This window comes from Nelumbo lutea, chromosome 3 (assembly GCF_056320005.1).
Source record: "Nelumbo lutea isolate HS-2025 chromosome 3, American lotus-T2T, whole genome shotgun sequence".
Lineage (NCBI taxonomy): Eukaryota > Viridiplantae > Streptophyta > Magnoliopsida > Proteales > Nelumbonaceae > Nelumbo > Nelumbo lutea.
The window spans coordinates 49,647,285-49,660,495 of record NC_142686.1 but is presented as its reverse complement, the minus strand read 5'-3'; the positions used below and the strand labels follow the sequence as shown (position 1 = coordinate 49,660,495).

The 13,211-nt window shown below is 37.9% G+C and overlaps 1 protein-coding gene across 3 annotated transcripts in view; it reads left to right on the top strand.

The window, feature by feature from the left end:
• LOC148864866 (E3 ubiquitin protein ligase DRIP2-like) overlaps positions 1-13,211 on the top strand; it is a 34,771-nt gene that overhangs the window by 15,663 nt on the left and 5,897 nt on the right. Inside the window, exons 7-8 of one of the 3 annotated variants that reach the window (XR_016110321.1) lie at positions 7,664-7,850; positions 8,875-8,947. The exons of 1 other annotated variant lie outside the window; for it this stretch is intronic. Coding sequence is in view for 1 of the 2 variants with exons in the window: in XM_088979670.1 (XP_088835796.1) it covers positions 8,875-8,947 (73 nt within the window). In the remaining variant the exon portion in view is untranslated. The remainder of the gene's footprint in view (positions 1-7,663; positions 7,851-8,874; positions 8,948-13,211) is intronic. One more of the 3 variants, XM_088979670.1, reaches the window with a different exon arrangement.

Below are 13,211 nucleotides of genomic sequence, written 5' to 3'. Positions count from 1 at the left end.
CATTCATGTTTCAACTGAAATCATGTTATGGATGTAATTTTTTTGTTGGAACAATCACGACTTAAATGAAATTTGATTAGAAGTTTTGGAAAGTTTGACTGAAACTTGAACTAGGTAAGTTTTGCTTTGGTTGCCATGCAAGTGGAAGTATTTTGGTGGAATTAATTCGGTATCAATGGAGGCTTAGAACCATTTTTCTCAATTAATAATCTTTTCACAATGCTAAAATAACTACCATAGCAAAGAAGAATGTAGCAAGAAAGAAAGCAAAGTTAGAACTTAGAATCTTGATTAACCCAACTTTTTCTACAAACCACTCCTAGGGTTTGGTAAACCACTGAAGCAAATGCTTGTAGCAGCAAAGCTCAGAATTCTTTCATTCTATTTTAAAGTCATAGACATATTAAGTATTTTGGTTCAGTTTGGGTGGGCATACCTAAACAAAATTGAAGGACTTAACTGCCCTTACTACTGAAGACACACACAACATAGAATGACAATTGACTTAAGACAATAAAAGAAAAAAAAAGACAAGACTCAAAATCATTAAACCCATGGCTGGAACCACATGAAAATGACAAAAATCCCCTTACTGCCTAAAGATGTACAGAATATTAGAACTCAACTCAACTTGACAAGGCTTAATACCATCTATCTTGGACTGGGTAAGAGCCTAAGATTAATAATTAATCCCGTTTTACCATTCTACTCTATCAAATGCCCATCTCTCTCTCTCTATTTATCTTGGGCTTGATTGTATTCTACTTTGCTATAATGTTGTATGAACTTGCATAGGACTACTGTTTAAACCTTTAATCTGTTTTTCCTTGGACTCTTTGCTACCTCAAAATGTTGATATTTCTCCACTAGATGTCTGCTCTCATTGTTGACTTGATGGTTAATGCATCTTAAAGTATTTTCATGATGCATATTCTTAGGAGAAATCTATAGGTGATCTTTGTATCCAATCAAACAAAAATGATAGTTGGGCAATAAGGCCATCATGGGGATCTTTGGGAGGTATAGTGACTATTTGGAAAGATGAGGCTCTGGAAGGGATTGAAGAATTGGTTGGCAATTTCATTGTTAATTAAGTTCAAACAAGTAACTAATGGATTTGAGTGGGTGTTAGCAAATATTTATGGTCCTAATGGATACAAAGAGAGGAATAAGTTATGGGAAGAGCTGGGAGATATCCTAAAGCATTTTAATTAATGAAATTCTTTCAAAGTTATAGATCAAAAAAAAAAAAAAAAGAGCGGGGAGATATCAAAGGTTTGTGGGAGGGACCATGGTGTATAGGTGGGGATTTCAGTGTAATTATGTTTACTGAGAAAACTTGAGGCAAAGAATCACTAGAAGTATGAAGAAATTCAATGAGTTCATCAACAACTATAAACTTCAAGAGTTGCCTCCATAATAACTTCACCTGGTCCAATCTTCAAGCAGGCCCAATTTGTTCAAAGCTAGATAGGTTTTTGTTCATTGTAGATTGGCCAATTTCCATTAGTGTGGAGTGTGAGTGGAGAGGTAAGGCAACACAGAGGGTCTACCTAAAAGACGGTAGATGGCTCTAAGAAGAGGAGGAAGAAGGGAGGAAGTTACAAAGAATTTTAATGGAGGTTGTAAGGGAGCTAAGAAAACAGTCCGACAGAGCTTATGCAAGGGGGCTAATAATGTATGCATGAGGAGGGCTTTGGGCCTCCTTATTTATAGATGAACTCACATAAGGAGAACGGAAACCATGTAAGAATGGAAACTTTCCTCACTGTGGGAAAGCTTTTGTTCGGTTAAATCTGAGGCAAAGAGGGCACAAGTAGGGTTTTGCCACGTGTCACTACGGGGATCCTGGAGTCCGAGTTCCCACCCTTCCTCTCAAGGTCTGCACATGAGCATGAATTTAGAAGCCTTTCATGCCTTAGACATTTTATTGGAACACTTATATGCTAGTTTGTCATCGTGGGTTGATTGAGAATAGATTGTGCTGTTGCGATTTAGCATTTAGATGGAATGTCATCGCTACGCAAAAGGGATTTTGCAATGATGTATCAAATCGCAGAACAAGCACATAATTGCGTGGTTCTTCGTGCAACACTGTTATGTTATGCACTGTAGTAGTAATTCAATACTCCACATCACAAATGTAACCGATTGTTGTAGTTTGGGGATTGTTGTGGAATTGCATTGTGGAATTTTGGATGTTCTTCAGCGCGGTTCTCCTATTGTGCAAGTGGGGAGTTCAGGCTTGTGGTGCAATGTGAGATTGCTATGGTCACTTATTTGAGTGTCCTCCAACACAATTTGCATGGTGCTCAGATCTATGTACTTACTAGGAGGATTTAGGTGGTAGAGAACCAGCCCCATTCAGATTTGAGAACATGTTGCTGGGTCACCTGGGATTTGTAGAGAAAGTTAAGGTTTGGTGGAATGAAAGTAACCCTAGGATAAATTGGGATGGAATAAAATTGCATTGGAAGTTGAAAGAATTGAAAGCAAAAATCAAAGAGTGGAACATCCAGCATTCAGGGGATTAGAAGAAAGGAAACAAGAGGTGATTAGCCAAATTTAGGTGTTGGGTGCTAAGGAATGTGAAGGGAATTTTGAGGAAAGGGACAAAGAAGTAAGTTGGCTGTTGAGAAAGAAATTGAAGGAAATTCTGCTTAAAGAAGAAATCAGATTGAGACAAAAATCTAGATATAAGTGGGTGAGGAAAGGGGATAAAAATACTAAGTTCTTTCATGCTTAGGCAAATGGGAGACGAATGAAAATTTTCATCTCTAAGCTTGTGATGGATGACGCAATTCTTACTCAATAGGGCCAACACAATGAGATTGTTGAGGCTTTTGGTGGATCACTTCAAGTCTATATTTAGAAGATTCCTAAATGACAAAATAAGGTTAGAAGGGTTAGATTGGCCTAAGTTACTTGAGGACTTTAGGGTATGGCTTAAAAGAAATTTTGAGGTGGAAGAAATAAAGGAAGCAATTTTATCAATGGATAGGTCTAAAGCTCTTGGTCTGGATGGACTTTACAATGGCTTTTTATTAGGATTGTTGGGACATACTCAAACAGGATATTCGAAAGGTCTTCAATGAATTCTTTTGGAGAGGGGTGATAAATCCAAGGTTGAATTCAACTTTCATAGCTATGGTTCTGAAAAATATTTGGTGAGTAACCTCTACAAAATTATTACTAAGATTCTATTTAGAGTTGTCCTTCCTACTATCATTTCCCATAATCAAGGAGCCCTTGTTAAGAATAGACAAATCATAGATCAAATCTTAATTGCTAATGAAAGTTTGGAGGATTTGAGAAGAGCCGGAAAGAAGGGTTTGGTTTGTAAGTTGGATCTAAAAAAGGCTTATGATATGGTTGATTGGTCTTTTTGATTGGAAGTGCTAGATTTGTTTGGTTTTAGTGAGAGATAGTGTAAGTGGATACAGGGTTGCATTAGTACTTGCCACTACTATATTTTGGTGAATGGAACTATGGTGGATCACTTTCAAGCTAATAGAGAATCAAGAAAGGGGATCCACTCTCTCCCTTTCTTTTCACTTTAGTGCCTGAAATTCTGGGGAGATTAGTGAAAAGAGCACATGCTAGAGACCTGGTGAAAGGTTGGAGAGTTTGTAGAAATCATGTTCCAATTACTCATTTACAGTTTGTTGATAATACTATACTCTTCTGTGAAGGAGGTGAGGTTAAGTGGGTTAGGAATTTGAAGTTGGTGATCCAATTATTTGAGAGAATGTAAAATTTGAAGGTTAATTTTGACGAGTTGTGTGAGAATAATATGGATGATAGGGAAGTGGAAGAAAGGGCAGGTATTTTGGGTTGCATGGTATCTCATTGGCCTTTGACCTATTTGGGGTTACCATTAAGAGATAATCTGAGAAACAACATTTTTTTTTTTTTGAACTCAGTCATTGAAAAATTTGTAAGGAAGTTAACTTCTTGGAAGAAGAATTATCTATCATTGGTGGGGGGGTTACCTTGATTAAGTTCACTTTAGCTAACTTGTCAATATATTTCCTCTTGGTATTTAAGATACTTTGTGATGCAAGTAGAAGGATGGAAAAGTTAATGGCGGATTTTCATTGGGAACTAGGGGAAGAAAAAATGGATCATAGAGTTAGTTGGGAGGTGGTTACTAGAAGAAGGATAGGGGTCTAGGTGTAGGAAACATGAAAAAAAGAAGGCCTTGTTGGGAAAATGGATTTCGAGATTGCAAATGGATAAGGACAAGCTGTGGGCCAAGGTAATTCTAAGAATTCATGGGCAAGTGGCTAATGGATGGGAGGTAAGGGTATTGGTTAGGGCCACCTTCATTATTTATCAAGTATGACTCGTGCTCTGGTAATTTGATGAAATTTTGGGAACATGTTTGGGTGGGGGACTTTTCTTTGAAAGAACATTTTCTTTATCTTTGTCAAGGTTTAAAAATGAGCCTCTTTTCAAGTTCTTGGTTCCTTTCCACTCTAGGTTCAGGGTTGAGTGGGATTTGGGTTTTAGAAGGGGTCTTAGAGATTCTGAATTGTACAGTATTTCAGCTTTGATCCAAATCTTGGATGGGGTGTTGTTAGATCCAGAAAGGGTGGATAGTAGAGCCTGGACCTTATCCTCCTCTGGTGTCTTTTCTTGTTCATCCTTCTTTAGATCTCTAGTCCATCCTTCAGTTGGCCTTGGTTAATCTTTTCCAGTTGAAGAGGTTTGGGGTAAATCGATTCCTCCAAGAATTGGAACTTTTTGTTGGGAAGTTTTCTTGGAAAGGTGCAACAATTGTGATTACTTAAAAAAAAAAGACCTTTTTGGTGTTTATCTCCGGACTAGTGTATCCTTTGTAGGGCCAATGGTGAAAGCTTCTATCACTTGTTAATCTCCTGCCCCTATGTTTTAGCTATTTGGGATTGGTGCTTCTCTTTGTTTGGTTGCAGATGGAGTGGTGGACCCCCCACCAAATGTACAAAGCTTGTTTTCTTCTTGCTCTGTTAAGGGGCGAAAGAAGAGGAGTAAAATGTTGTGGAGATGTGCAATAGCTGGTATTTGCTGGACAATTTGGGAAGAAAGGAACCAAAGAATTTTTTTCTGAAAAGGAAAGAAGCAAACAATCCATCATTGAAATCATTACTGTCAGGGTGATTCACTGGGTGAAATCCTTGGATATTCTTGAGGGTATTTCTGCTGATGTTTTGGCCAGAAACTGGAATCCACTTTGGTCCCCACCAGAAGCTGAGTTCATAAAGTTGAATTTTGATGGGAGTAGTTAAGGTAACCCGGGCCCATCTGATGTTGGAGTATTTACTGATGAGGAAGGGAATGTAATTGCATTATTTTTGGGTTTTGTTGGAGTAGGTGACTCACTCAGAGCTGCAGTAATGGCAATGATGGAAGGGGTAAAATGAGCAAAAGAATTGAATATCAGAAAGCTGATTGTTGAAGGCGACTCAAAGCTGGTCATTTGTTGGCTACAAAAAGAGGAGAATGGTTTGTGGAAATTTGTCAGTGAGAAGAAGTTTAAGTAGCTTATCAAAACATGGAGTTAAGGCTACAATGGATGAAGAAAAGTGCTAATTCTTTTGCTGATGTACCTGCAAAACAAGGGGTGGGAAGGGACAATTTATTCTGGGTTGTGTTGTAATCTGATTTTATTTTTGGGGAGGGTTAAGAGAGTTTACCCCTCCATCTTCCATATTGTATCTGTTCCTTCTTTGCATTAATAAAATTGTTTCTGTTGTTGACCAAAAAACAAAAAAAAAACATGATAGTTGATTGACCATCTTGTTGTTAACTATGGAATGGAAGTAAAGATTGGAAGGAAATATTAGAGGCCCTTGAGTTTTCCCCCCAATGAATCATAATGTATACCTTGATAGTAAAATTCAAATAATCCTAATGAATGTCTCCTAAAAATTCTTCAACTTATTGGATTTGGCAGAAGATGGATTACATGGATAAGGGGATGCATTAGCTCTGCATGGTTCTCGACATTGATTAATGGCTCTCCAAAACAATATTTTAGAGCTTAATGTGGGTTATGGAAAAATGTCCTCTATCCTCGTTTCTTTTCACCTTGGTGGCATATGTTCTTAGCCACTTCATTGAGAAGGATAAAATTCTCAACCTTCAGGATTAGGTAGATGGAAAATTCACATCACCCACATTTATAAAAAAAAAAGTCACATCACCCACTTGCAATTCGCAGATGACACTAGTATGCTCCGTGAAGCTAGCACAGAAGGATTGATACATCTGAAATGGGCCATTCAATTTGTTGAAGCAGTATTGGGCCTCTACATAAATTTTTCTAAGAGAAGCATGGTTGGAATCTACAAAGTGTACAAAAGCATCTTGTCATGCACAATGGAGAATTGGCTGTTTACTTATTTGGGTATGCCACTTGGGGGCAACTCTAGAGTTCTTGAATTTTGGATCTAGTCATAGAGAAACACAAAAAGGACTTTCCACATGGAAGAAAGGCTACATCTTGAAAGGAGGAATGACCTTGTTGAAATTGATACTCTCCAACCTCCCTATATATTTCATGTCAGTATTCTGTATCTAACCAGAGCAAGAGTCCATATGAAGCAGTTCCAACAAAATCTCTTGTTTTATGTGGGTGGTGAGAAGAGAGATCATTTGGTGAAGTGAGCATATTTTGGGCCTTCAATTGGCCAATTGTTCATGCTGAGGTTGGAGTCATCTCCCTATTAATGGACCTACAAATTTCTATACAGATGGGCCTAACCTTATTATACATTGAAGGGAACTCAGAAAAGAGAATTAGGTGCATTAAAGGGATAGGAAATGGTCCCTGGAAACTGGACATTTTTCGAACGAGAATAGAGAGAAAAACTGCAGCCTTGCAAGCTCAAGTAAGGTGGATGCAGAGGAAAATGAATTCAACAGCTGTTGGGCTTGCTAGGTCTGGGGCTAAGAGGGTCTTTTTGGTTTACTAATAGGTCCCTGCCATTGTAATTTTTGGGCAGGGCTTTCATTCTTTCTGTACACCATGTAAATCTTCTTATGTACATCTATTAGACTGTATTCATACTGTTAAAGTTAGTTGAAAGGGACAGATTTGTCTTTTCCCTGTTATTTCTTCTATTCTATGTTCAGCTTATGTTACCGAGTGTATAGTTGTAATTTTGACCTTTAATGAATGAAAGTAGATCCTGGGTCAACTGTCAAGAGTTGAGATTGACTTCTCTTGACTGTTCTTCCCTCTCTTTCTCTCTATTCTTTCTCTTTACTGTTTCTCCTCTTTTCCCCTTCTTTTCTTCCTCTTTTCTTTGCTTTTTTCTTTTGCTTTTCAGGTTGGCATGCATACAAATGCTACTATCTTATTCTTCAGAAGAAGAAGAAAATAGAGACAAAGATGAAGCATGGCCTAGAATTGAGGGTAGAAGACAACAAGAATTATTTTCTTCTCCTGATTTCTCTTTTCACCAATCTAAAGATGACCTAGTAGAAAATTAAATTTAATGGAAAAACCATAATTATAAAAAACCATTTGTCTACTAAACATCTAAGATGGGTCAATCCACTTCAACTGATGGATTTCTCTGGGATAAATTGATAAAACCATGCATATGTTAACCAAGATCCTTTTGTTCTAATGTTATAAACCACCCTTAAGATCTTAAGGGAAGTTTGCTGGTTACAGGTCCACTTGCTGGATGATCAGTTCCAAGATACCAGTGATGGGGATCGGTCCAGGCATTATAAGGCCTATTCTCGCAAGAAGAAGGCCAACAAACAGGTTCTGATTTGGCATGGGGAAGACTCTTGGGACTTGGACTGATCTGGTCAGGGGTATTTTCGTCATTTTAACTAGTCCTATGTGGGCCTGGGTTAGTAGGGCTTATCTTTCAATTTTCAGTTTATTTGTATTAGTAGATAGAAAGTTATTGTGTTTCTTGATGCACAAGACGAGTGGCATTTTTGTAATTATGATGAACAGTATTCCGGGCCACAAGTCACTCTATATAAATTGATGTTCCCGGAATACTGTTAGAACTCTTAAGATTTCTGAAGAGGAAAATGGTGAACAGCATACTCTTCCTTTTGAAGCTAATGAATGAACGAAGATTTCTTAAGAGCTCTCTTGCTGTATGGAGTGATTCCTACAAACCCTAGAGTGATTCTAGGACCTCTTGGAGTGATTCCTTGGGATTTCTCTCTTTTCTCTTTCTCTACCCCTTCTCCTCTCTTTCTCTCTCTCTCTCTCTCTCTCTCTGTCTGTCTTGTGTTAGTTTGTTCCAGCCCAACTGCATCAACCATCTTGTCCAGTTCAAGATTCTTCTGCAAGTACAATACCCAACTCACCATTCATACTGGTTCCCAACTCCCAAGTTTACACTTCAACTCCCAACTTCATGATCAGGATTGCCAGATGGCCATTAATGAAGTTGAGACCTCAGACCTGTCCCAATGCATGATGAGGAACTAGGAAAATCTAGGAAGGCAGAATGCTTACAAGAAGCTAGAAGTTAGTAAATGGGAATTGGCAAGTCCTGAAAGTATCAAGCACCTGGGTGAATAATATATATATATATATAACTTAGGGATGTCAAGGTACAGCATGGTAATTATGTATATACATGGCAATACACCTCAAACTACAAAAGCCTAAAAGATTCTTTATTCACTTCTTCCACTTTCTGGTTAAAGAATTTTCTGTTTCTTTATAAGACCTGGCAATAAACCAGTTCAACAACAATGTCTCAGTTGGTGTTACTGCTGTTTCTTCTTGTTACTTATTGCAACTTTGTCTACCCAAAAGGTCTGGAGATGAACAGTTTAACTTGTTATTGGAATGATGAATATCTTTTTCTGTCTGAAATTCTCATATTAATTTGTTATTCTTTGTTATAGGGATGGAAATTTGCCTGTTTCATTTATACAGAGGTACCTTGTGAAGAAACTCAATCTTGCTAGTGAGGCTGAGGTGAGTGAATTCATAATTGATCATCAGAAAGGAGGCCAATGAGCTCACTGTAGCTGTTTTGGCTATTTCTATACAACAAGTCACATAGAAGTAGCAGGGAAAATGGTCTATGCTTTCTTTGATTGTTGTGATGCATAGAATGAATTTTAACCTTAGGTTGCTTTGGTTTCTTGCCATAGGTGTTTGAATTTATTTCTGTTGATTCTTCTCATGGCCATAGTCCTCATCCCCACTATATAGATCCACCTAAGAATATATCATAGAAACTATACCCATCCCAAGTCCCTAAGCAGCATGGTGGATTGATGTTCACGTTACATAGAGCCACTGGACTAGGCCATTGCCTGCATTCAAGTACTTGGGACTTGCACAGGGGAACCACTCAGATGCAATACCAAGTCAAAATTTTTACCATATGTTGGCTGGAGGCATTGTTAACAAGTTTGACAACATATATTATCTTTACCCTTTTGTTTTAACGCAAATATAGCCAGTACCAATAAAAATGTAATGGATAAATATTCTCAAGGGAGTATAAATAAATTTTATTAAGGCTTATTGGAAAGAGTACAAATACAAATATGTACAGTACAAATATATACAAAATACAAGGTTTTGCACTCTACATATTTGTATTTGTAGTCCTTCCAAACTGAGCCTAAAAAGAGAAAGAAGAGATAGAAGACCTAACTGATGAGAAAAAAGGAGATACAATGCCTATCTCTGTAGGGAAAAAAATAAAAATCCATGTTCAGTGGTCGGTCAATACAATGAGATCTCCAATCCAAAGTTCAGACTGAACCAGATGGTTGGACTGTTGGATTTGGGAAATGGTGGGCTTTCTGGTTTTGAGATTTTTCAGGCACTGTCTGACCTGCTATTGACCTGGATGAACCATTGAAAACAGTGAATAGATTTGAACCAATGACCTCTCATTTACAAGCAATGCTATGTTAACATTAAGCTATGACACCATTTGTTTTTTATTTTTGTTTACAACATATATATATATATATATATATATATATATATATATGTAGTTGTTTACTCTTACTAACTTTCTACCCCCAATATACTGAATTCCTATTTTCCCCCTGTTTTGCAAGTAAGTCAACCCAACAATTTGCTGATCTATGTATCCAAGTAATTTCTATAACTGTCTCTCAGGCTATTTCCTTTATTTATCTCAACCAATGTCTGTACTGTTGTAAGCCGACAGGAAAGAGTAGTCTGTAGGTCCTGAAAGTTGGGTTCGAATGCCAAGGATGATACTCCTAGAATGTCTCAGAAAAGGTAAGATTAGGAAAGGGGAAGGTGTGTCAAGTCCCTATTCAGGATCCAAAATCTCCTATTTATAGGAGAAGATTGCCATGTAGACATGCATGGCTTGGATCCTTCTAGAACATTCTCTAGCATCGTGGGTGATGGCGGAAAAATCCCGAGCCTCTCTCAGGTGAGGTACGTCTCCTAAAAGGGACCGCTGTACAATCCTGCCCATGCCCTAGAGTGCCACCAGGTGAAGACATGTGTCTGGAGAGTACCTAGTACGGGCACATGTAGCCTTCCCTGCCTCTCATGATTCCACCATGTGGCACAATCTGGGTGCATGTGTCAATTGCGCCTGAGGTTCTCCCTATGCAAGAGAGGTAAGAACTTGTAGTTAGTGAGTCCCTTTTATGTTCGAGAAGGTCGTGCTGTGAGGCCTGTTGTCTTGTGCAAGGCTATGATCCTCTGGGAAGTAGTGTTTAGGACTCGCAATAACATACTGAGGCCAACACCAGCAAGTTCTTATAGGGGATTCACTAGGTCTGCGTCAGTCATCCAACAGGGCCTATTGCATTGCACGAGGTGACGATCTTCAGAGATGCAGTTATCTAGGATTCCCAATAGCGTGAATAGGGATCACTCTCAGTTATTAGCCCTTATTTTGGAAGCGAGATTCAGAGAACGAAGCTTCTAAAATCATTTTGAACTTGTGTGAAATTTCCCAGGTTTGCATGTAACTCCAAAGCTCCAAAGAATTTTCAAGGGGAATTAGAAAATCAGCTGCCAAAATTTTGAAGAATCTTCATGAAAGATCAGCCTCCAAAATTCTGAGAAATTATTGACAGAACTCAGCCTCCAAAAATTTGAGGAATTTTTAAGAATGATTATCCCCTAAAATTCTGAGGAATTTTCAAGAAAAGTGCAACCCCCAAGGTTCTGAGGGTTTTGGAAGGAAAATTAGCCCCCATGGGCTTTTTTAGTTTTGGTTCAAGGTTGTACTCCTATTGATGTAATTTTGGTCCTTTATTTTTGGGTGGCGCTGGGGGTTTGTGTAGGCATGAGTTTGTGAACTGCATGGGGGTTTATGATTCTGATATTGAGGCTTTGGGTCTTTGTTTGATGCTCTGATACCATGAAACAGTGAGGTTAAGAGTCAAGAGAAAATGGAGAGAAGAAAAAGATGGGAGAGAACAGAAGTCAACTAAGTAAAGAAGTCAACCAACCCAGCCAACCCATATTATTTAAAGATGTGTACAAGGACTAAAGTGCCCCTACTTAAGTACGGGACACAACTTAAAGTAGAATAAAAAGGACATAACATCTCTTTAATAAAATAGAAAAAGACTAGAATACCTTCTATTGTTGGTTAACTCATCAAAATATAATACCCATTCTGCATTTTCTACTATTACTATGATTGGCAAACTCACCAGGTATGTCTTGCTAATAGGTTTGCTACTGGCAACTACCTGGCATGTTATTGCTCTGAATTGGATACATTCTATCGAGTACTCACTTAGCTGCCTCAGCCATATGACTAGCATTCCAGAGAGTGGTGGTCTATCAACAAAGAATCTTATAGGGTCATTCTTGGATATTAAGAAGACTTTGTGACCTAAGATGTAGTGCTTGAATTTTTGTGTAGAAAAAACTACAAACAGACTTTGTTGCTCCATTAGTGAGTAGTTCTTTTCAGCCTATTTCAAAGTTCTATTGGCATAGTATATTGGACACTCATTCTACTGAGCTATGAGACATCCTATTTCATCTAGGCTAGATGTTAGGTATAGTTTGAATTCTTTAACTTCTATTAGTGAGGCCATAACTAGTACATTGGCTAAAGGTTCTTTTATTTGCTATAAGGCTTTGCTATGCTCCTTAGTTCACTGGATGACAGTGCTCTTATTAGTGAGCTTTAGTAAGGGTGTTGTTGTTAAGGTTCAAAGTATCGATACACCTTTGTTTATCGGCAGAGGTGTATCAGTACTTTAAACCATGCGCCTTTAATGTTTTTTTTTTTTTAGTTTTTTTTTTTCAAATTTCAAATTTATATATTATTCATTAGAAAAAGAGTTCCCAAAAAACACCTGTAAACAGGTGTATCGGACCCCTAAAGATATGATATAATACACCTGATATGAAGTGTATCATATTGATACTTTGAACCTTGGTTGTTGTTGCTGTTAAACCTGGGATGAATCTCCTAAGATAGGATGCCTTCCCTAAAAAGTTTTTCAGTTGGGATTCATTCTATGATTGTGGCAAGCCTAAAACTGATTTAACTTTTGTTTCATTAGAGTGATCCCTTTCTAGTTGTCTCTATGCCCTAAGAATTTTCTTTGCTTCACCCAAAAGACAGTTCTTTGGGTTCATTCTTAGATTGTAATCTTCACACCCTATGAAGACTTTTCTGAGGATTGCTACATGATCTTCTCTATTCTTGGCCTTTACCATTACATCATCTACTTAGCACTCCATCCCTTTATGGATCATATCATGGAAATGCATGTCATAATCTTTGGTCAGTTGCTCCCACATTCTTAAGGCCAAAGGGCATTACTCTATAGTAAAAATTCCCTATTGGTGTCTTGTCTTGAAGGCTGTTAGGGCATTTAAAGGGTTCATTTTTATTTGGTTATGCCTGTTGTAAGCATCCAGAAAAGAGAATAGTTATTGGCTTGCTATTGAGTTGATCAAAATATCCACGTTGGGCAATAGGAGATCATCCTTTGGACACACTTTGGTTAGAATGAATACCTAAAATTTGGAGAACTGCTAAATGCCTAGACTTTCAAGGTGAACCCTGTAGTGTGGTTGCATCCCTTTAATGCACTCTATAAGTCAACAGGGTAAGGATAGTCTGAGAGCTCTAAAAGTTGGGATTGGAATACCGTGGGTAGGGAAAAGCATTAGAGATTGAAGGACAATAAATCTAGAGAAGAAAGGGTAAGGTCTAAATCTGAGATAAGAATTGGAGTAAGATTAGGGAAGAAGTTAT